At 54.0% G+C, this 27,546-nt stretch overlaps 1 protein-coding gene across 1 annotated transcript; it reads right to left on the bottom strand.

Moving 5' to 3' along the window:
- Positions 1-1,333: 1,333 nt before the first annotated feature.
- Positions 1,334-25,762, bottom strand: LOC133354111 (MORC family CW-type zinc finger protein 3-like). Its single transcript, XM_061570699.1, has 23 exons — positions 25,505-25,762; positions 21,086-21,158; positions 20,411-20,543; positions 19,194-19,414; positions 18,190-18,334; positions 17,447-17,600; positions 16,989-17,126; positions 16,108-16,227; positions 15,160-15,257; positions 14,428-14,532; positions 13,655-13,777; positions 13,227-13,298; positions 12,512-12,563; positions 11,906-11,956; positions 11,259-11,528; positions 9,702-9,928; positions 9,028-9,247; positions 8,175-8,349; positions 7,205-7,380; positions 6,569-6,724; positions 5,804-5,989; positions 5,250-5,389; positions 1,334-4,439 (listed from the first exon to the last, which is right to left on the bottom strand). Exons 1-23 carry the CDS (start codon positions 25,556-25,558, stop codon positions 4,298-4,300), a joined length of 3,231 nt encoding a protein of 1,076 aa, XP_061426683.1. The 5' UTR covers positions 25,559-25,762; the 3' UTR covers positions 1,334-4,297.
- Between the last annotated feature and the right edge of the window lie 1,784 nt (positions 25,763-27,546).

Raw genomic sequence — 27,546 nt, forward strand, 5'->3', positions numbered from 1 at the left:
CACCACAGAGGTGGGTCTAGAAACCCTCCCCCCACCCGGGGATTTCACCGCAATTCACAAGCGTTTCACTCAACCCCCTCGCCTGCCTCGCCCGCCACAGGGTGGGGGATGAGGCGAGGGGGGAGGGGGCTACTGGGCGCCAAGTCAGGCACCGTCAACTCGACAACAGTTCCTGAGTAAGCTAGTGCGGGGCCTGTAACATGTTATAAAGGGGCCCTAAATAAAAAAAAAGTACTTGCATAGTAAAGTAATTGTATTTTTTCATTTGCTATACAGCCAGATAATATGACAAATCGCTAACCTGAAACACCCAGTCGTTGATCAAAGTTGAAGGCAGTCTAGTACTATAGTAGTAGAGCAAATGCAGAATCACTGAACCGGAATTGATAGTCTTCTTGGTTCTTTCGGTAAAGTCACGTAGAAGGGAAATAATAAAAATAAAATACAATTCTCACGACGTTTCGGCCACAACGCAAGCAGCCGTCTTCAGGTGAAGAACAGGGCTGTCGGAGAAACAGCGTCTGAATGAACACCACCAAGCTTGGCAGCGTATATTTAAGCTGGGTTAGAGGAGGAGAGAGCCTTGACAAAAGAATTGACAGCTTGAACACATTTAGCGCGGGGCCCTTGAAAGTGCGTGGCCCGTAGCACGTGCAGCTACTTGTGCTACTCGGATAATCTGGCACGGCTCGACAGTGTTCCACTTATCCTATCTTCTATAGCTGTATGTAGCACCCGAGTCCACAGTTATTTACATTAATGACAACATTGTACATTAGATGGTACTGGTTAAAATAAAGAGTGTGGGTGGGGTGGGGGTTATTAAAAGTGGTGTAGGTATCGTGACAGCAAAGAGCAGAGGTGGGAGTGGTTAAGGAAAGTTGGTCGTGGACTCTGTGGTGTGCTTGGTCGGAGAGACGACCCCCTCCCACCCCCCCCGTACAAACACCGCGGTCACGGTACGGACCACCGTAGAGACACGACGGAGAGGGGAGTGCTCAGGGGCCATGCGTGGGGACGACCTCGAGCCCTCCACCGCCGTGGCTCGGAGCGCATCAAGATCGCGAGGCGCCTTGGGTGCGCGACGACTCCCATCGCTGAATCGCGGGCGCCACGCGCACACAAAATAAAAGCGCGCCGTGGTTCGACCTCGCACAGCCGTTGACGTGGAGTCGAAGCGCAGTTGGAGAGCTGTTCGGGCCGTAGCAAGGGCTCGCTTTCGTGTTGTGGGACCGATAATATAATGAGTGGCGTCGGTGATGACGGGAATTGTTATCGAGCGAGTGGCAGTTCGTAATCGAGGTTTGTAAGGAAATTATATCCTGGTATTGGCATAAGGGGTAACATTTATTTGTTAAACCTGCGTATGAAACTGCGGTTATATAAATATAAAAATCACTTTTCTTTAAACAGGTCAACATTGCCATAGTAATGTTAAAACGGGGTGAAAATCGTGTGAAACAGGAGCATCACGTGGCCGGGGTGGAGGGGGTCGAGGTGATGGCGACTTTCGTTGTGCGTCGAACACTGCCGTGGCTGCGAGCCGCAGGCGCAGGACGTCTCAGCGAGTGGCCCCCTTCCCCTTCGGGGCGAGCAGCTCCCCACGGAGGACCGTGGAGCTGCGTCCGACAACTGCGCTCGCTCGCTCCCTCGCTCCCTCCGCGGAACGGTGCCACGACGGGAAGAGGGGAGCGGAGCTGGCGCGCGAACGGTCGCGGCCATGGCGAGAGGTACAGCGGACGCGCCGTGCCGAGCCGCGGAGGCAACTTCGGGCGCTTGCCGACACGGGGACGCAACCCGGCGGCATCACGGCGACCTGGACCTCCCCGACTAAGTAATTGGGGAAAAACATCAGCAAATGCAAAACGCGCTCTACGAAAGCCCGTGCGGTCAGGCGGAACGTAAAAAACGTGGAACTCCCGTCGAGGACGTCCCGGCGTGCCCGTGGCCGCACCGAGGTCGCACCGAGGTCGCACCGAGGTCGGGGCCATCCTCGTCGGTCACCGCCAACACAAAGGCCGTGCAACATACCAAACAAGCACAGCGCGCGCGTACCCGGGTATGGAAACAATACGGTTCAATAAGCGTGTTTGCGCCAACCTTAAAATGTAACATTACATTACTCGCGTTTAACACGAGTCGCTTTCGTGGCAATTGTTATTACTCCCTGTAGAGTTCTGGGTCAGATCGCCATAGTGTGAGCTCAATGCCCGTGTGTGTTGCGTGCCCTCCTTCACCCGACGCAGCCAGATATGTAAAAGCTCCGCCGACAGAACACATTATAAATTTGTGCGCCGACATTAACCTCATGGGGGCCGTGTTGATGACATTACACCACCTATTTAAGGCCCCAAGAAGACTGGAGGATATTTTCACAATCCTGAAAGCCGGCCAATGACGATAACGATGGCAGTGGCGACGGCCAGTCAAACGTCCGCGCGCAATTAGTGAACGCGAGCGGATCGCTCTCCAGCGACCCGGTGTCACTGCCCATGCGGTAACAATGTGTAGAGGAGTAAAATGGGGACGTGACGTCAGGTGTGCCGTTCAGTGCGATGACGTCACGTCTCCTAGGGTACTTAAGGGATACCCCGTGACGTAAGCGGGGTCACTGTGGGAACGGGTAGAGTAAGCAGGGTGAAGAGGGAACCAGGGGTAGAGAGAGGGATCGAATAGGGAGTCTGGGGAGAAGCCGGTGGTAGCTGTAGAGGTGCTTCTCTCTCCGGTCGGTGGAGTCGGCAGACTCCACGATCCGACACGAGAGAGAGAGACCGGAGCTAGCCGGCAGGGACCCGTACTCAGAGTAGGACCCCTAGCCCCTGGGAGTTGTGTACCCTGCTGTGTAATATTGTTCACCCTTAATAAACCCTGGCGAAAGCTCCTAACTTACCTCCGTCTCCGAGTAACTTCTCTACAAATGTGTGGCCACGATAACTTTGCTTCATTTGGCCGTGTCAGGTGGAGGAGGGCACGTACGACACACACCGGGCATTGCACTCGCGCGCGATTTGACCCAAAGGTCAACCGTGAATTGCAATTCTAATATTATTATTTTTATCGTCACCTAAAACATTTACAAGATCCGCCGACTCAAAAAGGAATGCCGTGACACATGCACTTCTGTACCCCATGACATTTCGGATGACCAAATGTTTGGTGGGGGAGGAGGGAGCTGATCTAAGCTGCTGGTGTAGACTGAAGCAGGTGACACAAATAAAAATAGTCCCCACACAGTTGATAGAGAAGATGTACACTGGATGCGGTGCTGCGTAGGATTGCAGCCAACATTAATCCCTGGGGACAACACAATCCTAAGCCAGGATGGGGGGGGGGGGGGGGAGCGGCGGCGTTAGGTAAATCAATTTGGGTACAATGCTGTGTGCACGTACAGAGGCTGCCATTTGGTGGAAAAGTGGGGGGGGGGGGGGGGGGGGGCAATTAGTCAGTGGAGAGGGTGGCAAGAGAAGGCGCGTCCGTCCACCCTCCTCTGCTGTGCGGACGATGGCTACGATGGCTACGATGGCTACGATGGCGACGATGGCGACGACGGCTACGACGGCTACGACGGCTACGATGGCGACGATGGCGACGATGGCGACGATGGCGACGACGGCTACGACGGCTACGACGGCTACGACGGCTACGATGGCTACGATGGCTACGATGGCGACGATGGCGACGATGGCGACGATGGCTACGATGGCTACGATGGCTACGATGGCTACGATGGCGACGATGGCGACGATGGCGACGATGGCGACGATGGCGACGACGACGTGTTAACAAACAGTTGGGGGCGGCCACCATAGTGAAGAAACGTTCCGCTCGAATCAATCCCGTGGTCCACGTCCGTACGTCCCCTGCCAACATATTGTCCGGACGTTTCCATCTGCCCAAAGATCTTTTGTCCCTGGGCAACGAGACCCACAGGCCAGGCCCCGCCCCGCGGTTTGCACGACGCCCGCTGTAACAGCAGAGCCACGCCGAGGGCTGTTTTCCATTGCAGACGCAGCAGAGCCGATGCCGATGCCGTTTCTGCCGCCCTCAACGGGACGAGTCGAGACACGCGCGTCCGTCAGTGCCCCCCCTGGCCCCGCTTGGCCCCTCCCCGCTCCCACGAGCCACATCAGAGAGTTCTTGCGAGGCCAGCGTGTGCCACAGTTTTGCCGCGTCAGGCTTAGCACAGCACAAGACCTGCGAGGGAAAAAAAAAAACCCAATCGCTATTTATTTATATTTTTTTAAAATAGGGTTGCAGAAGTCCACCACGGCCGTGCGAGGAGCCGCCCTCCCGCGTTTCAGGACGATGTGGACTTGAGCAGCTGTGGGACGATGTCGTCGACGAGCGTCGGGTCGTCCGGCATCTGGAATTCCGGGATGAGGTTCTGCAGGAGCCGCGCCACGTTCTGCCGCAGCCTCACGAGGCTGTCTCTGTCGGACCTGCGCCTCGACGCACGGGCGAGGGGCACGCGTCATCATCATCGTCGTCATCGTCGTCGTCGTCGTCATCATCATCATCGTCATCGTCGTCATCGTCATCGTCGTCATCATCGTCATCGTCGTCATCGTCATCGTCGTCATCATCATCGTCGTCATCATCATTGTCATCATCGTCGTCGTCGTCGTCGTCGTCATCATCATCATCGTCATCGTCGTCGTCGTCGTCATCATTGTCGTCATCATCGTCGTCATCATTGTCGTCATCATTGTCGTCGTCATCGTCATCATCATCGTCGCCGCTGGCCATGATCTATCCACTGCTGGGTGAAAGGCCTCCCCCCCCCCACTCCCCCAAGCCGCCACCATCATCAACACCAATGATTAGCCATCAACTATTCACCATTCGTATGCACAAAAGCAAAAATTATAATCCATGTAGCCTTTGTATTGAGCATTTATTTTAATATTTTTTGACAAGGTAAAGACTCCGGTTAACGAGCACATATGAAGGCCGGCACGGCACACTAGGGGGTGGGTGGCCAGCAACACACCCGGCCGCCTTTGTCTCCCCAGTGGCGATTTTACCCCAACAGGTACGGTAATAATTTGAGGCTGAGTCGACCTCGAGGAGGCGCAAGACCGGTTCATATAATCGCCACTGGTGATGGCCGTGAGCGGGAATTGAACCCGGGTCGCCAGGTTAGTAGTGTAGCGCGCTAACCGCTATACTACCGTTAACCGCTCAAGACAAAGACACACACACACTCGCTCTAACACACTCCCTGGCGCGCACACACACACACAGCTTACATTCCCTGAGACAGGTAAATGGCTGTCTCTGTTTCCCGGGCCTCCAGCTCCACCTTCTCCCTCTGCAGCTGCTCCAGCTCGGCTCCAGTCTTCTCCAGCTCCGCCTGGAGCTTCCTCCCTTCCTCCGTCGTCTCGCTCGCCTTGGGGGGGGGCGGCAAACGACAGCGGGCGGGGGGCGTGAGACCGACCGCCCGACGCGGTGCGCAGGCTGGCCAAGCGGCGGGGGGTGCGGGGTGGTGCGCCGTGCGGCACAGAGCATGGACCCCACGGCAGCGGTAGGGTTGGTGAATCACGCGTGCCATTCGCGAAACTACCATCCCTACCCGTGGGGAATCTCCTGGCAACTTGGCCGCTGTGCCTACAGCCTGGGCGTGGGGGGGGGGGTGGCCAAGTCGCTATGAGAAGGGGCGGCGGCCCCCCAGCCGACACTAAAGCACCACGGCCCCCCCACAACTCTGTCGACAGGGCCCGGCGTGACGCACTGCAGAGTGGGACGCGTACGTTTCTGAACTGCCGACCGGAGCGCTGTCCCCACCCCCCCACCCCCCAACTACCGTGTCCGCGTCGGGGCCAACGCAGGCGTCCACGCCGGCGTCCACGCCGGCGTCCGCGGCGGCTCCGGCGACGTCCGTGGCGCCGTCCGTGTTGGTGCCGGCCTCTGTTTTGACCGGAGTCTGGCCGGGGGCGGCCGCGCGCAGCCGGGCGCACTCCTCGCTCAGCCGCTCGTTCTCGGCGGTCGTCTGCGGTGGCACACGGCGCGCGGGCACAACACGCTCAAGAGTGGCGAAGTGGAGTTTATTGACGCCTCCAACTAAGGCGTTCACGCATTTAGTGTTAGGGATGTTTTTGGCCAATGCCAGATACATTGTGTGTATGTATGTGGGTGTGTTTGAGCTAGGCGAAGAAACTACAGAACACGGAGGAAACACAAACAGGACACAGTGAGAACATACGAACGCCACCCGCACACACAAAAGACAAAGATTCCCCAGTATAGCCTTTAACAGACTGTCAAGGCAAGTGCTGTTCGCGAGCACCGATGGAGGTGGTTGGCCAGCACCGCGCCCGGCCGCCTTTATCTCCCCAGCGGCGATATTTTTTACGCACCGCCCCAGATACTCATTTGAGGCCGAGTCAACCTCGGGGACGCCCCGGACCCGTTCAGATAATCGCCACTGGTGTCGGCCGCGAGGGGGAATCGAAGAATACAAACTCCACGCGGCAAGGCTCCCGAGTCGGGAATCCGACCCAGGACCCCCGTCTTGTTGCGACGCACAAGTGTGTCGTGCCAAGATGGGCACCGGTCTCTCCGGGATCACCTGCTTGTGCCCCGCCACACTATCCTCGATCTCCTTCATCAGGTGGCTGATCACAGACGCCCACTCCTCCTCATCTTTCTTGAGCTTCTCCAGTTCCTGGCGCAGCGCGTGCACCTCGTCCGGCGCCGCCTCACTGTCGCCCACTGCCTTGTCCACCTGCGGAGCGGCGCCAGTGGCATACCGACGGGCGAAGACGGGAGCCTCTCAGTTTCTAGAAGTGTCCGTGTGTTTCTATGCGAGTCTGTGGGTCTCCGTGTGACTGTGCGGGTCTTTGTGCGAGCCTATGGGTCTCTGTGCGAGTCTGCGGGTCGCTGTGTGAGTCTGTGGGTCTATATGTAACTGTGTAAATCTTTGTGCGAGTCTACGGGTCTCTGTGCGAGTCTGCGGGTCTCCGTGCGAGTCCGCGGATCTCTGTGCGACTCTAAGAGTCTGCGGATATCAATGCATGAACCCGGATTTCAACCCAGGATTCTCAGCAGTGTCAGGTTAACCATACAGTCAAAGCGTCCACAACGTAAGTCCAAAACCATGGAACTGCCTCCTCCTACAAACTCGTGGTAGTGTTGCGCGCGTGCAGATCGTAGCTCGTTTGTCCAATCGGCAGTCACGAGGCCCCGGCTGCGAGGGGTAACCCACCTTCGCCACAAGTTCCGCCTTCTCCTCCGTCTGCTTCTTGTCCTCCTCCTTCACCACCGTGCGGGTCACCAGCTCCTGCTGCAGCTGCTGCACCACCTCCTGCAGGCGCTTGTTCTCCCGGCGCAGGGTGTCCACGGCGGCGTCCACGGCGCTGGAGGCACGAGGGACGGCGCCCGCTGCGGTGGTCGTCATCCACAATACAAAGACAAAGATGATCCCCCACACATATAGCCTTAACAGACTGTTGGGGCAAGTACCGTTAGCGGCGAATTTGGACTCGTGTGACAGGAAGGCACACGAGGGGGAGGGTGGCCAGCACCACGCCCGGTCGCATTCGTCTCCCCAGTGGAGATGTTTACACATTTTAAGGCCGAATTGACCTAGGGGAGGCCCAGAACCGGTTTGAGATAACCGTCACTGGTGCGAGCGGAAACCAAACTCGGGTCGCCAGGTTCATAGCGCAGAGCGCTGACCGCTACACTACTGTTACACGCACACACCGACGCATTGACGTCCGATTGCCTGCAGGGCCCTCTCTACTCGCGGGAGGAACGATGCGTGGATTTGCTGATCAATGAAAGGTAAAGGTGGAGACCTGCAATTTCTTGCTCATGCCACCGCAGGCAGAAGAGCTCCACTCGGGAGTGCTCTAGAGAGCTCCTCCAGTGAAGGTATTTTGACCTACTCTGCCAGACGTCTTGAACGAGGTGAGAATAACCACACCGTACACCACACCGCGTGTGACTCGGGGGCTGGCTCGTGGTGAGCGTGACTTTTGAGCCGAGCCTGAGCAAGGCCCCGACTCCGAACGCGGGCCTCGACGTACAACGCGGTCGAGGCTCCCGAGCGAGCGCGTGCGGGCGTGACATTCGATGCGTCCATCACTCGTGCAAGAAGCGATTTTAATCTCCGCACGCCGCTCGGCTCCCCGTCCCTCCGCCCGCCCGGTCCCTGTTTTGTCGGGCCCCACCTGCGCCCGCGGCGGAGTCGCCCGCGTCGCCCGCGTCGCCGCTGTCCTCCTCCTCGGCCTTGCACTTGAAGGGCAGCGTGACGGTCTGCACGCCGTGGGAAGACGTGGCCGCAGCGTCGCGGGCCTGGGCGGCCTCGTTGTCCGGCCCGGTCGACGCGTCCGCCTCCAGCTTCACCTGGACGCGCGCGCAAATCAACAATACAAATACGCTTGCAACGCGCCGTATGCGTTTTGCCGAGATCCAGGCAGCCGAAACTGGCGCCATCGTCTGCCTAAGCCCTGTGGACCTATATCGGGATGTTTGGACAAGTCCATGGATGAGTGTGTTTACACCTGCGGGAGGAGACCGGGATACTTGGGAGAAAACCCGCACGTGCCAGGGTAGGTGCAATGCACAACACCCGTACAGAAGAAAGAAATATTAATTAATCCACTTGCTGCACTGCCATCGGCATGCCCTGGCGAGCCACGAGACTGCAACCCCGCAGCTCAGCGGGTTCGGGAGTTTCACGACATCTGCGCGATCCACCAACCGTCGCCTCCACAGTGCCGCGTTACAGGCGTGCGCTGCCAGGCACGGGTCTCCCCGTATAACCGTTCAGACGGCATCATGCCAGAAGCCGTTAGCGAGCACCTATTCAGGCCAGCGTGGCACACAAGGGGGTGGGGCGTAACCAGTACCACACCTGCGAACCTTTGTCCCTCGAGCGCTGGGCTTTTGCGCACTCATGCTCTTCAGGCACACGACCGAATCTAAGACGACAGAACGGCAGTTCGGAGGCGGCGGTACGGACCAAGCAGAGCACGCAACGCAGGCGCACGCACACACGCACACGCACGCGGGGCCCCCCACCTTTCTCAGATCCGCGTCGATCCGCGGCACCTGCGGGCTCTTCACGTCGAGACAAATCACGTCGTCGTCATCGTCGTCATCGCCGTCGTCGACGGTGAAGGAGGACGCGGCGGCCGCACGGGAAGAGGCGACGCCGTTCGCGGCCGGGGAACTCTCCGCTGACTCCATCCTCGGCCGCTTCGCTTGGTCCATCCCGCACGCCTCCAACTTCCGCTTCTCTCTACGCGGGCGCGCAAACAACAGGCGTACATGACGGCCCTCTTGGGGCGGAGCAGTAGGCTACAAAATACCCTCGAGAGGGGCTCCTCTAGCAGAGACCATTCCGGTAGAAGTGAACGTGAGCAGGCGTCGCGGAACGGTCCACGCGGATTCCTCGTCTCGCGTGAGACGGCACCGACATCTCTCCGATGCGCTTACAACAATTTCACCGCGCGCTGTTCGGCACGATGCCCGTTGCGCTCCCCGAGAAACGAAGCGAATTGGTTATCCCGAAGAAGCTCCCGGACCGTGGACCGAGCGAAACAACGGACGCGGTGGCCCAACGGCACGCGACGGCGCAACTCAAAAAAACGCCGTCGGGAGAGCCGCGGAACGCCACCGACAAAGCCTCCGGCGGGGCACAACGGCACAGCCGCGGTCAGGCTGCGGGCGAGCGCAACTCGAGCGGGACCCACCGGTTGGCTACGCCGCCGGGGCTGGAGCCGGTGCCGTTGGCGCACGGGGACTGCTGCCGCCACGCGCCGTCCGCGCTCAGGCTCTTGACGTCGCTGATGCGAAGGCCTTCGCACGCCGAGGAGGACGAGGAGGTGGAGGGGGACGCCGTGGAGGAGCAAGACGCCATTTTGTGCTGCGCGGTTATCCTTGAGATCTCTGCGACCGCCGTGGTTTCTGCCTGTATGGTCTGCAAACAACGACAAAGATCCCCCGCGTAGCCTTAACAGACTGTTAAGCAAGCACCTGTGAAGGCTGGCACAGCACACAAATGGATGGGTTGGTGGCCAGCACCACGCCCGGATGCCTTTGTCTCTCCAAAGCTGATGTTTACACACCTGTGCCAGGTACTCATTTGAGGCTGTGTCGATCTAAGGGAGGCCCCTGACGAGTTCAGACAATCGTCACTGGTGTTTGCCATGAGTGCGAATCAAATTCGGATCGTCGGGTTCGAAGCGCAGCGCGCTAACCGCTAAACTACCGCCCCCCCCCCCCCCGCCACGCCATGCCCTGCTCACACACACATCATCATCGTCGTCATCATCGTCATCATCGTCGTCATCATCGTCATCATCCACGTCCATGCTCTAGCCATTGCTGGAAGAGGGCTTTCCCAAGCTGCCGCCATGCATCGCAGTCACAGGACGCGGCGAACTGTCTAGCTCGTTAGATTGAAGGCTTCGGCGCCTTCAATGAGAATTCATATTTAGACTTAATGCGGATTTGCCTGCGTGTGCGACTCTTGTTGTCAGTTCGCTCAAGTCGCCCTCCTACAACCGTTCTCCGTAGACCACAACGCCAAACCATGAGCACCAAACCTCCAGTAGGCCTGAACAAGGCCCGAAGAAGCCTGAGGTTAATCAGGCAAATCTGATTCCGGATATCACTTCATAAACGGGACTGCAGCTGCACATTCCACTGCTGCTGCTGGACAGGCCGTCTGGGTTTACATCAGGCAGTTGGTACAGATGCACTCACCGGTAACATTTGCCATCCTTTAACACTCCAGATTCTCCGTTTGCCTTTTGTGCTCGTCGGACTTTGGGTAGAGGGAGAGCGACTCAAGCAACTGGTAGTGAAGTCACACACGCTGTCACACCCGAATAAAGTTGACCTTTGAACCACCTGCTTCCTGCACACAAGCTGATCTCACCGCTCCATCTCCCAGTTGTAAGTGCTTCCTTCCATTGGCTGGCTCCAAACATTTCCCCTGCACAAATTCTACAAAGTGTTTTAAATGAGATGTCCATTACTACCAAGCACACGTGGTAACATTGAAGCCTCTGTCCGCTAACCAAGCTCAGCGGAGGTCTGAGGTTGCTGCATTCTGCAAACGATGAAGCCGCTCTCTTTCTACATCATCTTCGGCATTACGATTTAACAAATACACGTCATCACAACAGAAAAAAAGCCACCCCCCTCCCGCCAACGGCCAAACTTTAACTCCGTAACCGCGAGCTAGGACCCCGCGCGGCACGTGTCGCGTGAACATGTCGGACAATTCGAGGACGTCGGCCCACCTGGCGGGACAGCTGTTTGAGATTCTCCTTCTCGCGCTTGAGGAAAGCCGCCTCCTGGATCACCCTGTTCATCAGGTTCTGCACCATCTCCGGCCCAGCGGCCTCCGCACCGGCCGGCAGCCGCCTAGCCGTCGGCACGGACGGTGAGGCAGCGCCGGCGGCGGGCGCGGCGGCGCCGACGAGGGTGGGTGGCTTCCCCGTGTGCAGTACCGCTGCGCTGGTTATGCCGTTGCCGTCGGTGACCGTGTGGATAACCAGCGGGGGAACCACCTGGACGGGAGAGTCGGAAAGTACGACAGGAGATGCAGGAGACAGAAGACGCAGGCGAAACGAGCACGACGCAGTCAGAAGTGGAGCTGGGCTCTTCCCAATTATATCCGTCATCGATTACTGTACCGGTTATCGGTTCTACTACCCGACCAATCGGGTTCCTCTCGGGGCAAGTGCTATTAGCGAGCACCTAATTAAGGCCGGCCCGGCGCACGAGGGCTGATGGTGACAGAGAGCACATTTCAACAGAGCTAAGCACGCCAACCACAACAGTGCTATTGACAGTGGGGCAGGCATTGACCATGGGAGTGGACGAGGAAACGTGGAGAGTGGAGAAGAGAGGGGGGGGGGGGGGGAAGGTTTGGGTCAGGTCGTACCTGGTTCGACTGCTTAGCTTGGGCAGCCAGCTGCACTTTACGCTGCATTGCCTGCGGAACACGACCCAGAAAACACGCGCACGCACAGTCACGGCACGCGCCATCACAGCGAGTACGCACAAACGCGCACTCGGAAGTGGACACGCAGATGGGCGCGGCGGTGCGTGGCCAACGCTTGAGAGAAGAAATTCCCATCCCGGAAGGGCACAACGAGATTACGAGCGACTCTGAAAACCCGCGTGCGACTCGGCTGTTCCAAGGACTCGCACATGCAAACACAAAGATCGCACCTTTAGCCTTCAAAGACTTTTGGGGTAAGCGCTATCCGTGGGCACCAATGAGTGCCGGCACGGCACATGAGCGGGTGGGTGGCCAGCACCACGCCCGACCGCCTTTGTCTCCCCAGTGGTGATGTTTACACACCACCCGAGGTACTCAATTGAGGCCGAGTGACACTAGGAGGCCCAAGACTGGTTCAGATAATCGTCACTTGGTGTTGGCCGTGAGTGGGAATAATAGTGCAGCATGTTAACCCCTACACTACCGCTCCCCACACACACAGACGCACACACAGGTGACGCACGGGGCAGGACAAGGTAAGCTCACCTCTTTCTGCAGCCTTGCATTCTGCTGTTGCTCAGCCTTCTCTCTCAGCTCTCTATGTGGATGGGAGAGAGTGATTCTTAAAACAGGGCTCGGGTCCATTCAGTCACACGAGTTGGGCGTAGGCTCTGCGACAGTCTTATAGGATCTCAGTCTTACGGGTTCGCTGCATGCTTTAGGACCAATCCAAGTTGACCGTATGAAGAAAGACGGGAAAAAGCACAGCGGTCACAAATGCCGACGCAAAGCAAAACAACAGAAGGGCGAGCGTACACGGGCAGCGCATGTCGTGAGATCAACTGAAGAGAGACAAAAACCAATTCCCTGAGCAGAGATCGAGAGAAGCGGCAGAGAAGCGGAGGAGAGACAGCAGAAGAGACTGCAGCAGCAGCAGGCAGCGTCAGAGTCCGGAGGTCACAGCTGGGGAGAGCAGGGAGCAGACGAGAATGGGGGAGGCCCTCTGCCCAGCAGTGGGGGAGTTCCAGTCTGACGACGACGAGGTTTCGCCGAAGGCGCGGAGACGGCTCCGCTCGGGCGTGACGTCCCGTTTCGCTCCGCGCGACGGGAGCTTCCGTCCGAAGCCAACGAAGCTCCCCGGCACGCAAAGGGGAAACGTTGGAACGTCGTCGTGCAAACGCGCGGCACCACTCGAATGGGCGCGCGGGAGGGGCCCCGAGGGATCAGGGCGTGCCGGAGGTGTCCCGGATGGACCGCTTACCGCCGGCGGACGGATTTCTTGTAGACGTCCATCTCGTCGGTGTCCTCCGCCTCTTCGGGAACATCGCAGGTCCTGGCGTGTGCATGAAAACCACAAAATCCAACTGAGAACAGATATCATCGAGTGTGCTTTTCTTTTCCCCGCAGGTACTTAAATTGGCCACGGTCACGGAAGCGTGCAGGAAGCGGCCATAGGCCGCGACAAGACCACAGGGGCTCTGTAGGGGGAGGGCGAGCCTCCACCGGCATATCCGTGATGCCGAGGCAAGTTCTTTTTCTGCTGTCTGTAAGCTTTGGAGCCACTCTGCCAGTTACGGAGGACTTTGAGCAAACGTCATAGAGATGCAAACATTATTATTGAAAAAAAGAGTGTTGCAATGTGGGGGGGGGGGGGGGAAAGTGGTGGGGTAGGGGGGAAGAGGGAATCACCTGAATTGTGGGTCGGGGTTCAGCCGGCAGTACCACTTGTCGGGAAGTTTGCCGATGTCATCCGGCAATTTGCGCCACTTGAGACAGCTGTCGCACTGAGCCCAGATCTGGTCGGGTTTCTCTCTGCCGGCGGCACAACGCGGGCGACGACGCACCATGAACGCCGGCCCGGCAGCGCGCCAAAAAACCTCTCGCCAAAACCATTATCGGCACCATCGCCATGTATTTCAAATCGTGGGGGCGCATTCGGTGCTCGCGTCATTCCTACAACGTTTCACAGACGTGTGCGGTCGGCAGTAGTCGGTGTTGCTGTAACTCATGAATTACCCAATCAGGAAATTTGCGAAGAATGATTGAAATTTGGTGAAATTTGCGGTAACGTTCAAACCAAGCATTCCGATGCGTCTCGTCACGTGACAACCAATTACATACTCACGTGTATATTACATAACTTACAGCCCTTCCGTCAAGTACATGATAAAGGCATCGCCAAGACGTTTTCAATCATGGCGCTTGTATGACCGTACTTCACCACGTGGGTCAGTGCGGGTGGGTGAAGGTTAACCGAATTTTTTTGTTCCGTTTAATTTTTCGCATTCGATTATCGATAACGCTATCAGAACCGGACTTAACGACCCTAACCCTGATCGGTGTTTCTCACATCACGGCAGTGACCCAGCAACTGGAACCAAAGGTGCCTTTGTTTAAGAAATGCTTTTGTTTTGTACGTGGAGGTATGTGGAGGGACAGGTCTGCTGTGTTTAGTTTCTCACATCAGGTCTTTGCTGTTGAAGGTGGAATCCACGAGAAACGAACTCAGATTGCTGCGGTCTCTCCAGTATTCCTGCAGCTTGCGATCCACGGCAGACAGCGTGAGCCTGAACGACGGCGAACACACACGGCACCTCAAATTAGCACAGTTGGCTACGTACAGTGTGAAAGAAGTTCAACATACGTACATAGAGCGCGAACACGTCCGGAGGGGCAAGCCCGGCTCGTTCCCGATTCGCCCGTGTCATGCGTCGCGCTCATTCCGTGAGCACAGAGGTAACCGGACTCATCAGGCTAAGTCTGAAAGGCCTCTGAATATATGCAGAGCAGCTGTAGCCTTAACACTTCAAAACGCAGTTGGAAAGCGTCACGTAGATAACGCAAAGCCCTTTGTCTGTCACCGCCGGAGGAGGGCCTCACCGTGCCGCGTCGGACACGTTTGACCACACTTCACCACTCTGGTCAATGCACGTCGGCGAGACTGCGTGAACCAATCATCTTTGGGGGTTTTTTCAATGCAATTATTGACAACGCCGAGGTCAAGAAGACGTCACCGCGGGCCCGAGCTGCGCCTCCAACGCGTCCACGCCACCCTCCGCCACAGCCCTCAGACGTCCCACAGGAGACGCGCAGCGACCCCTCCCCAGGACCCTGCCCCCCCGGCCGTCACCTGCCAATCCGGTCACCGTCGGCAAAGAACGCCAGAGATTGGCATCGTGGGCCCGCACGCTCACCTGTACTCGTTGGTTTGGTCAAAGTCCTGCTTGTTGTGGGTGGGTTTCAGAAAGTCGCACTCGATGATGCCGATCACGCCCTCACCCACCCCGTTCGCCTGGAAGACAGCGGCGCGCGTGTGGAGAGCGCGGTGAGCGGCGGTGCATTCAACGCACGCGGCGAGAGGCGAGCGTGTGGTGTTGCGTGCCGAGTGGCTTACACGTGACGACTGGTGTGTGGGGCTAGCGGTGTGTATTTGTGTGTTGAACGATGCGCCTGTGGTGTGCAAGATGAGCAGCGCGGGTGATATGTGGTGTTGCGAGTGGAATGGCGAGCAGTGCGCGTGGTGAGTGCTTTGACTGGTGGTATGTGTGATGCGTGTTGTGACTGGGTGAGTGGTATGCGTGGTGAGTGTTGCGCATGATGGCTGGAGAGCATGGCGAGTGGTGAATGCTGTGGGGAAGGGGGGTGGTAACATTTCATTTATACTGCGTCGGCGTTCATGCGAATCGCGTCTCTCACAATCGCTGCTGAACCACGGACGAGCAGGAAGGCAGCAGCAGTAGCCACGTGGTAAGGAGCCTGTGTTGTCAACAATTGCCCAAGCTCTGCAGTCCATCATATATTAAGATGAGTGTTTAAACATGTGGGAGCAAACCGGAGCGCCAGGAAAAAAAAAACCCAAGTGTGTGAAGGGGCAACGCTCTATCCCATACAAAAGGGACAGTTGAAATTAGTCCGCACTTTGCTGTTACCGACCTCTCCTGGCGAGCCAGGATACGGCTCTCCTCTCCGTGACTCTCACGGGGGAAGGGAGCTTCGCAACATCAGTGCGGTGATTCACCAACCCTCGCTGCTAGCTGCCTCCACGGTGCCGGATTACGGGCGGCCACGTGCGACAGCGTAGCTAACGCCGCCGCCTCCCAGGGGGAAGCGTTGCGGGCGGTGAGTGTGCGGCGTGCATGCACCTGCAGCTGACACTTCATGCGCTCGTAGGCCTTGATGAGGCGGTTGTGGTGGTACATCATGATGCCGTAGTGCACCTTGCTCTTGCAGTTGAACCCAAACGTGACCTTCACTTTACGTTTCTACAAAGACAAGAACAAAGCCTTTACAGACTGTTGGGGCAACGAATAAACACACTCTCGGTGAACAACACACGAGGCAACTCTCCGAAGGTCCGCCCAGGATACGCTTACAATTCTGCACGTTGGAGTCATGCCGCGTCCAGGTGTGTCCACATCTCAACACTCCGCTCATCAACTTCTATTTCTCCACCCACGACCAGAATGACTGTTTCGTCTCATCCGCACCCTGTTAAACCCCCACCAGAACATCGCAGGTCATAAGAACTCACTCAGTCACCCACTGACCCACTCGCTCACTCACCGACTCAATCACTCACCCACTGACCCAAGCAATCACTCACCCACTCACTCACTCACTCAAGCAATCACCCACCACTCACCAGCTTACTTGCTCACCCAAGCACTCACCACACTGCAGGTCACCTCACTTCTCTTTCTGCTTCTTCCCTCGCACTCCGACTGTGGAACTCACTCTCGTCGTCTCCCCCCTGAGCTCTAACAACCTTGCTTTAGGTCTAGAAACGGGCTGCACTCCGACCCATCTGAAATGCGACAGTGTTTTTTTTTTGTTGCTCGCCGCTTGCGAGTGTTGGGCTTCGACAGAGAAGCATTGGTTGTTGGAGCAGAGAATCCAAGGAGGGGAGTAAGGTGAGGTTAAAGGGGAGCTGCAGGAGCGTGTGTGGAGGGGAGCAAGGTGAGATGAGGTAAGCGGTAGGAGACGGTGTGTGTGCCCCCACGGCCATGCTTGCATGCTTGTGTACCATGGAGGTGAGGAACATGGGCTGGTAGATGTCGTGGTCGATGTGGGCCAGGCTCTTGGCGATCAGCTGAGTCTTCACCTTGGCTCCACGCAGGATCACCTGGGTACGCGGCTTCAGGTACAGGATGCTGCAGTACGCCTGCAGAAGCATCATCGTGATCTTCATTGTTGTCATCAACATCATCAAGATAATCATCGTCATCAACAACAAATCCCATCCTCAAGTCGCTTACACGCACCGACACGCACTCCACAACACCCACTCCCCCAGAGTCATCGCCTCGCCACACGAGGGCACGGGACAGAGCCACGTGTCGTGAATTACCCGAGACGACCGATAGATGCACCATCTGTGCTCCCCACTGTGCCACCTGCAAGCATGTGCCCTGCCACACACAAACGCACACGCTCGCGCGCACACACAAGCGGTACGCAGGCGCACGCCGTCCCAACGCGTACCCGCAATGAGTACTCGCTGTCCGGCATCTGTCGCTGCCTCTCCCCGTAGCTTTGCCTGTTGTTCAACCCCAACTGCTCCTCCACCAAGTCGTGGGGGATGAGGATGTCGTATTTGTCGGTCTCAAAATCGAGCTCCAGCGATTTTGCCCGGTTCCTGAGACAGACCGCGCGAGAGACGGTGACACAGGCCCCAACTCAGAAACACACTCTTGCAAATTCAACTTAAACGGTGCTAGATTTGAAGTTTTCGTGACTGCAAGGGTCCATACTCTTTGTTTTTTTCGGTAAAGTCACGTAGGTAAAAAAAAAGGAAAATAAATTTAATCACGACGTTTCGGAGGCAACACAAGCTTCCGTCTTCAGGTGGAACCGTCACAGCAAAATCGCTGTATCAAGTGGAGAGAACTCTAAGAGACACGAGATTATATACAGGTTAAGGGGGGGGGGAGGAGCCAGGATGGGCCGTGGGGGGGAGATAAGTTAACCCGCCTTTTGTTATGCTGCAGGGGATTAGGGGGACGGAGAGAGCGCCGTGTCTCTTAAGAGCTCTCTTCACTTGATACAGCAATTTTGCTGTGAAGGTTCCACCTGAAGACGGAAGCTTGTGTTGCCTCCGAAACGTCGTGATTAAATTTATGTTCCTTCTTTTTACCTAAGTGACTTTACCGAAAAAACCAAAGAGTATTAAACGGTGCTGTTTGTTGCCGGCTGCTTGGCGTTTTTGGGGCTTCCTCCCATCTTACTGGCGCAAGTTCCAAATGATGATCTTGGTTCCGGTCCGCGTCTGGATGGCGGACAGCTCGGTGAGGAGCTGCTGCTCGGTCCTGAACAGCGAGTAGTGGAGGATGTCGCGCAAGCTCACCTCCCGGTCCTCCACAGGCTCCAGCTTATGTAAGCGCCGGCGACGGGCCTGTGTTAAGGTTCGACTCCAAACCAGGGATGGGCTATCGGATTATGTGATATGCGGCGCAACAGTGTTCCTCTCCAGAGAATAAAAATGACTGACAAAATAGCACATTGTACCCAAGCGAAAACTAACAACTGGAGGATAGAGAGCCGGTTTCATCCTACAACCGAAGCAGGATTGTGTTTTAGAAGAAATTTCAGTGCGAAGTTGTGTTGCTGTTCGGCACTTATCCTATGGCAGCAGGGTGGTGGCGCAGTGGCGACACTCGTGCCCCACAGGAAGAAGTGTCTGGGTTTTATTCCCGGCTTGGGTGCCTGTCTGTGTGGAGTCTGTATCGTCTCTCTCCCTGTTCTGCATGGGTTTCCCTCTGGGTTTTTCCCTTATCCTCCTGAAGCAACAAAAAAAAAAACACAATGTAACTGGTATTGGCCAAATATGTCATGCTCTTTGTAAATTCTTTGTAAATGACTCAATTGGGATTACACATAGGACATCACCATCCCCGAATGAACAATTGGCAGGACCCTCATGAAAAGGAGTCCTGAAGCTCTCCTGGGTAAACAAGCGGAATACAAAAAACCCTCTACAAAGCCGCCAAAACTGAACAAGGTCCAGCGCACGCCGCCAGCTTGCTATCCCAGAGCAGCCAGTCGTGCCCCATCGTCTCATCATCGCGGCTATCGGACGTCCCGCATCCTACGCCGGCGTCTGGCACGGGATCTAGCGAGACCGGGGCGCATTCAGCGTCCGTTTGGTCCGTACGATTAGCCGCGATCAAGAGGCCGGCGCCGCGTCCAGTGGGGGTGGCGGCGAGGAAAGCGCCGGCGGTATCAGCAAGGATATGATCCTTCTGGCTCCACACGGCGATGGGCACAATGATGGTCTCCTGGTTGATGGCCTCCAGGTAGCTCTGCGACAGCATCCCCACGCTCATCTGCGTGCCGTTCTTGGTGAAGACGAGGGCGTCGCGGCCCAAGCGCATCGAGCCCGACTTGAAGCCGTTGCCGTACATGCCGATGGGCACGTGGTTGTCCACCTTCTGCTTCTCGCAGAATCCAAAGCTGTGGAGTGGAGCGAGGGAGCGAGTGGAGCGAGAGAGTGGAATAATATTGACAATAAGTACAAATTGCTCAATATTAATTTTGGAGCTTTCGTGACTGCAGAAATTATTCTTTGGTTCTTTCGGTAAAGTCACGTGACTTTACCGAAAGAACCAAAGAATAATACAAATTGCTCATCGATAGATTGTATTTGTTTCAAGAGGAAGGGTCCAACGAGCTGTTAGGCTCCATTTCATGAGTGTCCTGCGACAGCACAGATGTTACTACACAGTACGGAACTTGGTTACGATCATGGTTACGTAGGTGGGCGATACAGACGGCGAGTATCGAAACGTGCTTTTCATGTAAATGGGAATATGGAACCGGTAGAAAAACGTGAATAAAAATAAAAAATACAACATACCAAGCATGATGACATTCTTTTACAGACAAAAATTAAGGGAAAGAAATGCAATTTAACCAAGCGCACACAATCAGTAGCCAGGATCTTCGAGTGCCATTCACACAGACCTGGGCTCACGCTTCTCTTACGCGCGACTGTGGAGCATTGTGGGGAAAAAGCAAAGAAGCAGAACTCTATTCTCTAATAACGCCAGGCTGGTAGAAGAAGCCCCTCCCATGATCAGGGCAATTTCTATTTACAGTTTATTTACATTTTATATATTCCAACAGTATCCTGATTAAATTTCGATTTAAAGCTTTCGTGACTGCAGGGATTCATCTTTTTGGTTCTTTCGGTACGGCTGCTTGCGTTGTGGCCGAAACGTCGTGAGAATTATTTTACTATGTTTTATTTTTATTATTTCATTATCTCCCTTCTACGTGACTTTACCGAAAGAACCAGGAAGAAGTATCCTCATTGCGCTGGCATTGTCACGAGCCGGAGTATCCGACCGGATTTCCTACAAAACAGTGGAAACCTGAGCGCGAGAGAGGACGGCCAACGGAGGCGGATAACGCAGCGACGCCTGCGTCCATGCGTGTGCATATATGTACCTCAGCATCTTGTGCAGCTTGTCGGGGCACATGCCCTTGCCGTTGTCGCGAAACATGAGGCACTGCTCTCCGTTGATGACCGTCTTGTCGATCCAGATTTGCTTGCCACCGACATCGGGGTCGTACGCGTTGTCTGCGAGGTCACGGGACAAGGTCCCGGGGTGTTAGGAGCGACGTGACAATGCAGGCGCTACACCAGTGCTCCCCGCTGTGCGAGAGCTCGTTTCAGGTTTAAAGTTTGTTGTGGTTAGCCAAGTTGGGAACTCAAGAGGCCAGGGAGAGCCTCGTTTGCAAGAGTGACCGTGGGTCACCATAGTGACAAAGGAATTTTAAAAAAACTGAGTACAACAATGAATCAAACAGCAATCAGAGAAAAAACAAACAAATATAAATCATAACAATAACGACAGCATGACAGAATAAGTCTAAAACATTGAGCAAACATAATACATGTTACGTAACATTCATTTCCTGTTAGAAAAGTTGGCTGAGACAACCTACTTCTAAAAACCATTCCGTTCGGAAGGTTAAGTTTGCCCGCCTGATGGTAAAAAGTAGGCTAATTATTTAAATAAACCTGCAAAAAATTTTGTTTAACCACACAGCAACGTCGATAGCCTCCAATAAAAAAAAAAAGGATGTTTATTATCGTTGTTGTACATCACATGGACTCACCGATAAGCTCGGCAAATGCACTGAAAGGCCAGGTGTGACTGGTTGAGTTGGTGTGGAGGTATTTGCGATTCACCTGCAACCACCACAAGCAAGCGCACACACAAAACAGCAGTTCACAAGCAAAAGGTTCCTCGTTAAAATCCTGGAAGGGGACTGATAAGTGTATTATTCTTTGGTTCTTTCGGTAAAGTCACGTATAAAGATAAAATAATAAATTAAATAATAGCATACGACGTTTCGATTGCAACACAAGCAATCATCATCAGGTATAAATGAACAAGCAACAAAACATCTGACCAGAAAACTATAGACAGACATATAAGCAGACAGATATCACCAAGATACATAGAGAGAGTAACACAGGTACAGAGAGGGAGATCGTCTCTGTGGGGTGGCCTTAAATAGACAGAGGGGGGCGGAGGCAGAGAGAGGGAGGGGTTATAGAAAAAAATTACATGTCAATGAGTACGAAGAACGCGTAGTAAAGTACGCAGGCTTGAACATTAGGAGAGACTGATAAGTCCTCAGAGTAAAAATAGTAAGCTTCACATTAATCTCAGGGCGTTACTTTTACCAATGCAAGCTGGCAGCATCCGTGGGTATCTTGTCAAGGCAAGGGCTGAATAAAAGTAAGTAAGACAGAACGTCACCTGACCACGGTACACTATCAATTATGCTTGCAACAATTGAAAGCGACCATGTGTAGTTTTGGCAAATATACAAATTTTATTTTATCCTTCCCGAGTCTGGACAGCATCAAGGGTGCGTGTCGAGTGGACGAGAGGAGATCCACAAGGCAGAGTCTGGGTGGATCTCGAGGATTGAGAGAGCGTGTGTGGCACAGGACGAGGTTGACGTGGTCCGGGGAGCAACGAACAGAATTAGAGAGAGCCTTCCCACGTGAAGGCGGAGTCCTCTGATATTTGGATGTTGTTGCCAGTCCCCTGGTGTAAATGTGCAACTGTGTAGGGCCGATAAGGTGGTGGTGGTAAAAAACTTCTCACTGGTAAAATTGGCCGATTGCTTCTGTGTATTGCAGGGATGACCAAACAGGGAACCCCATGCCACTGAACATAACAACTGCATTTGCTATGCGCTGTCTATCTTTCTGTAAAGACGTGTTAACATTTTGTTGTTCATCCAATAAAAAAATAAATTGTCTTGTGACACCATGGATTCTCGCTTATTTACGCGAATCTTTTTGGAATCTCGGTTCATAACACGCCGTTGGCAACTGTATTTCGTCGCTAATTCAGTAAACCAATTGCCACTGATGTAGAGTTAGAGGTGGGCCTGTGGTAAGATTTCCCTGCTGGGGTAATATTTGAGTTTTCCTGGAATTGGTAGACGTCACACCAAATATGTGAGTGTACCTGATGCCACTTCATATAGCTCGGCACCACTCATCTTCAGCATGAACATTTAGCCGCGCCATCGGTGTAAGCGAACACAACAATATTTACATACACACAAAAAAAACCCAGATTACTACATATTATATGTTCATATGTTTTCTATAAAACCCTTTTTGCAATTTACAAATAGCACTCAGTCTGACTAATGCCAGGGAGACCCCCCGCCCCCCCACAGCGCATCAGTGTTCATATTCTTAGGTTTTTTCGGTAAAGTCACGTAGGTAAAACATCAAAATTAATAAAAATAAAATAAAAAATCACGACGTTTCGGAGGCAACACAAGTCTCCGTCATCAGGTGGGACCGTCACAGCCGGATTAGCTGCATCAAGTGGTGAGACTTGTGTTGCCTCCGAAACGTCGTGATTTTTTGTTTTATTTTATTTTTATTAATTTTGATGTTTTACCTACGTGACTTTACCGAAAAAACCTAAGAATATGAATCCTTGCAGTCACGAAAGCTTCAAATCTAGAATTAACGCATCAGTGTTGTTTGTATTCACGGAATTCGTTAAATTTTTCGTCAATTTTGTTACGAATTGTGGATGAAGGTCCAATTACGACGACCCCCACCCCCCGGTGCAACCAACAACAGCAACAACAGCAACAACAGCAACAACAACAGCAACAGCAACAGCAACAACAACAGCCATTCGCAACAATCAACGAGAGACGGAAGAGCAACTGACGGCGACAAGATCCCAAATAAATCAGTCTGAGAGAAACGTCTGGCCGATCCAGTTGCCCAACCAAATCGCTCTCAAAATCGCGCGACTTTTGCTTTGCCCGCCTCTGAGAGAGAAGAGAAGAGAGCAGTTGCACAACGGGGACATATTACCCTCGCATCGTCTCGCAACGCCACTTTGTTTACACGTTTTTATTTAACTCACTGTTGTTGTTGTTGTCGTATCCTCAAATCTTGTAACTCAATTTTAACTCACTTCCCAATATGGTATCGACTGCAAACTTGGTATACTTATGTCTTACTGATGGCAATACTATATTCTATCATACAAATTAAAAACAATATTTTTAAACAATCTTTTTACACGCTTTTTATTTAACTCACTTTGTCTGTTGTTGTCGTATCCTCAAATCTTGTAACTCAATTTTAACCCACTTCCCAATATGGTATCGACTGCAAACAAACTTGGTATACTTATGTCTAACTGATGGCAATACTATATTATATCATACAAATTAAAAATATATTTTTAAACAATCTTTTTACACGCTTTCTATTAACTCACTCTGTTGTTGTTGTCGTATCCTCAAATCTTGTAACTCAATTTTAACCCACTTCCCAATGTGGTATCGACTGCAAACTTGGTATACTTATGTCTTACTGATGACAATACTATATTCTATCATTAAAAAATTAAAAATAAATATTTTTAAACCATCTTTTTTATATGTTATGTTTCGGCTTGGGTCTAATTGTCCACGCTCAACTGACGTTGGCTGTAAATCACCACGGTCACTTACGTTATGGCAAGCTTCGGGGCCACTTCCTGGAGTCGTGGAGTTTTGCCATTACTCGTACGGAACATTTTACTAAAGCGTGTTTTAAAAAAAGTATTTCTCAATATTACTTATTTCTTCTCAAACGCGCAGCGCAGAGTGAACTCAGTCGCTACAAATCGCCGAGTAACATCGACGCTCGAAAAGCGGTGGGGTCAGCGACCGCAACTGGTTGCAGAGGCGTCCACATACGGGCGATTCAGTTGCACGCGACCAGTTAGTTGCACGCAACCAGGTGGTGGTGGTGGGTGGCAAGGCAGTTGACCGCTCAGCGGGAGGGGTCAGCGGAGATGGACGAGGCACAAGGGCAATGCCAGGGCAGGGCACGAGGGCAGAGTCGGGCCGTGTGGGCCAGCGAATATGAGAAGGCAAGGCACGGGTACAAACACAAGGAGAATACAGGGCAGTGCGAGCGAGGTGAGGGCAGTCTCAAGCAGGGGCAGCAGAGGAGCAGAGAAGACGCGTACATAACGCGGATCTGCCATTAGGGAACACTTTGCGCACAGCACGGAACGCGCCTCTTATAACGCGAAACGTGCCTCTTATAACGCGAAACGTGCCTCTAATAACGCGAAACGTGCCTCTTATAACGCGAAACGTGCCCCTTATAACGCGAAACGTGCCCCTTATAACGCGAAACGTGCCTCTTATAATGCGAAACGTGCCTCTTATAACGCGAAACGTGCCTCTTATAACGCGATACGCGCCCCTTACAACGCGAAACGTGCCTCTTATAACGCGAATCGCGCCCCTTACAACGCGATACGTGCCTCTTACAACGCGAAACGCGCCTCTTATAACGCGAAACGCGCCTCTTATAACGCGGTTTCCGAGCGATCAACGACGAACTACTTCCTTGAGCAGAGCGCGGCTGAGCGATACAGAACGCGACGTAAAATTAACAATTATTTGTTCCCCGGACGCACTTGTACGTTGGACTTCTTTCGCACCGTACGTAGCCAACCGCGCTAATCGGGCGGTCCAGTCATTTCACTTCCTTGCCGAAGTGCGCGTACGTCGTTATCTCGCGAAACTTTATCGTTACGTTATTTATTGGGGGAAAGGGAGGGGAGGAATTGGTTTCGCTTAACATTTCAGAAACGCATCTACCGCGTTAAACGAGCACCGAAACGTATATAAATATGGGAGTGGGACGATGGGTACATGGGGGGGGGGGGGGGGGGGTACGGGGCACATTCGCCGGGCCCCCTACACCTCTCCGTGTCACCGCGAGCGGCGGCGGCGTCGGCAATTCCCCAGGTGAGCGAACAGGGTCGGGAAGACAGGCCAGGTAGGGAGGGGGGCAGCAGAGGGAAGGGCAGGGGAAGGGCGGGGAGATAGGGGAAGGGCGGGGAGATAGGGGAAGGGAGGTGGAGGGTATTTGAGGGGCAGTGGGGGGCAGGGGTGGGGAGATAGGGGAAAGGAGGGAAGGGCAAGGAGGGGAGGGCATGGGGGGCAGTGGAGTGCGCAGGGGAGGCTGCTCACCTCAGAGGGGCGAATGCCCCTGTCGCTCAGCTTGTAAGGCCTAGTGGAGGCCATAGTCGTGGGCCGCCGCTGCCGCCGCTGCTACTGCTGCTGGCCCCCGCGCTTCCCGCTTCAGCTGCCGCTGCTTCTCTCCCCCGCCGTGTACTCTCTCCCGCCCGCTCTCCTCTCTGCCTCTCTCCTGCCTGCCTCTGCCTCTCTCTCCTCTCTCGCGCTGCCTCTCCTCGCCTCCTCGTCCGGGTGTTGATTTTCAGCGTCGGACCTCCCTCCCCCGACGCACACGGTGACGTCATCCGAACCTCCCCACTCTCTCTCTCTCTCTCTACCGCGATGACGTCACGCCCCTCACCGACATGACGTCACGCCCCCCCCACCGACATGACGTCAATTCCATGTAAGATTGCACGCCCGTTCGGAAAGACGTCACGGCGACCCGGCGGGGGGGGGGGGTGACTTCACGACCAACAAAGGGGGGGGGGGGGGATGGCGTCACATTTCCTTGCGATGACGTCACATTTCCTTGCGAGGACGTCACATTTCCTTGCGATGACGTCACATTACCTTGCGATGGCGTCATATTTCCTTGCGATGACGTCAGATTCCCTTGCGATGACGTCACATTTCCTTGCGGTGACGTCACAACGTATGGGGGGGGAGGGGCGAGGGGGGGGCTACCCATGGCATCTGGGTCTGCCCCGTGACCTCCTCTTGCCAGCGGGCGTTCGACACGTCACGTGGCCACAACGTGCACCTAGCCTGGCACAAGCGCCGTGGTGACGTCACCGCCACTTAGTGGCGAATGGCACTTGATGTTGTTGTTGAGGGGGGTGAAGCGGAAAAACGACGGGAAGCTGTGAGGTCAAAACCGCGTTTGGATATTAACCCCGAAGATCAGCAACGTTAAGTTTATGGTCATCGTAATAGGGGTTTTTCCCTTATTTTCTGGCAAAGAAGCTGAAACGTTTTTACAAGGAATAATGTGTGCATTAACCACAACACTTGTGGTCAAAATGCAAACAAAAAACACACTCTGATAATATATGCATTGTCCTTGAAACGGATTGGTCCACACCAGAGACGGCTTTCTTTTGAGCCTCGTCTCTAAATAAAGCTGCTAGACCATCGTTACGTCTATGGGCAAATGTGAACAGGCGTGTCTCGCTATCAAATGTATTTGGCTTTTCAGGGTGACAACGAACGGACTAGATGATGGAGCCACTTGGGTTGGCCAGGGTACTTTGTAAATTTGTGAAAAACGCCATCCGGTGTTTACTCATCTTACACTGACTTACACTGACTCACTCACACATCATACACTGACTCACATCATACACTAACTCATCATACACTGACTCACACATCATACACTGACTCACACATCATACACTGACTCACTCATCATATACTGACTCACACATCATACACTGACTCACTCATACATCATACACTGACTCACACATCATACACTGACTCACTCACTCATCATATACTAACTCACACATCATACACTGACTCACTCACACTACCACTGACTCACTCACTCATCATACGCTGACTCACACATCATACACTGACTCATCATACGCCGACTCACACATCATACACTCACACTACCACTGGCTCACTCACACAACCACTGACCCATTCTCTCATCATACGCTGACTCACATCATATGCTCACTCACACTACCACTGACTCACTCACACATCATACACTGGGAGTGCCATGCTGCCAGCTATGGCTGCAAGTTTGGTCGTACATGTTATGTATATCGTTTATTGTTAAATGTGAATCACAGTTCCTATGATCACTTTTGTTAAATTGTTTTTATAGCTTTATTTTGGTGATTTCGAAAACAAATGGTTAAGCCATGTTTCTTGCGGAAGTGCGGAGTTGGCCTGATAACTTTAATCTAAATTGTCTTATGGTTGCTATTGTTTGACTTGCATCACACTGGGATTTTGGCACACAGCGTTGTAAGACGGTGTTTTTCTTTTTCTGGAAGATTTGCTGGTTTATCCAGGATGTTTCTATTGCGCGTCGT

The sequence above is a fragment of the Lethenteron reissneri genome, chromosome 6 (assembly GCF_015708825.2).
Source record: "Lethenteron reissneri isolate LAM-NWPU_2019-01 chromosome 6, ASM1570882v1, whole genome shotgun sequence".
NCBI classification, from domain to species: Eukaryota; Metazoa; Chordata; class Hyperoartia; order Petromyzontiformes; family Petromyzontidae; genus Lethenteron; species Lethenteron reissneri.

Coding starts and splice junctions, on each gene's coding strand:
- LOC133354111 (XM_061570699.1), bottom strand. CDS start 25,558: ATGGCCTCCACTAGGCCTTACAAGCTGAGCGACAGGGGCATTCGCCCC. Junction 17,127..17,446: donor ACAGCGAGTACTCATTGCGG/GTACGCGTTGGG, acceptor ATGCTTCTGCAG/GCGTACTGCAGCATCCTGTA. Junction 5,390..5,803: donor TTGGCCCCGACGCGGACACG/GTAGTTGGGGGG, acceptor CCCCCCCCCAAG/GCGAGCGAGACGACGGAGGA.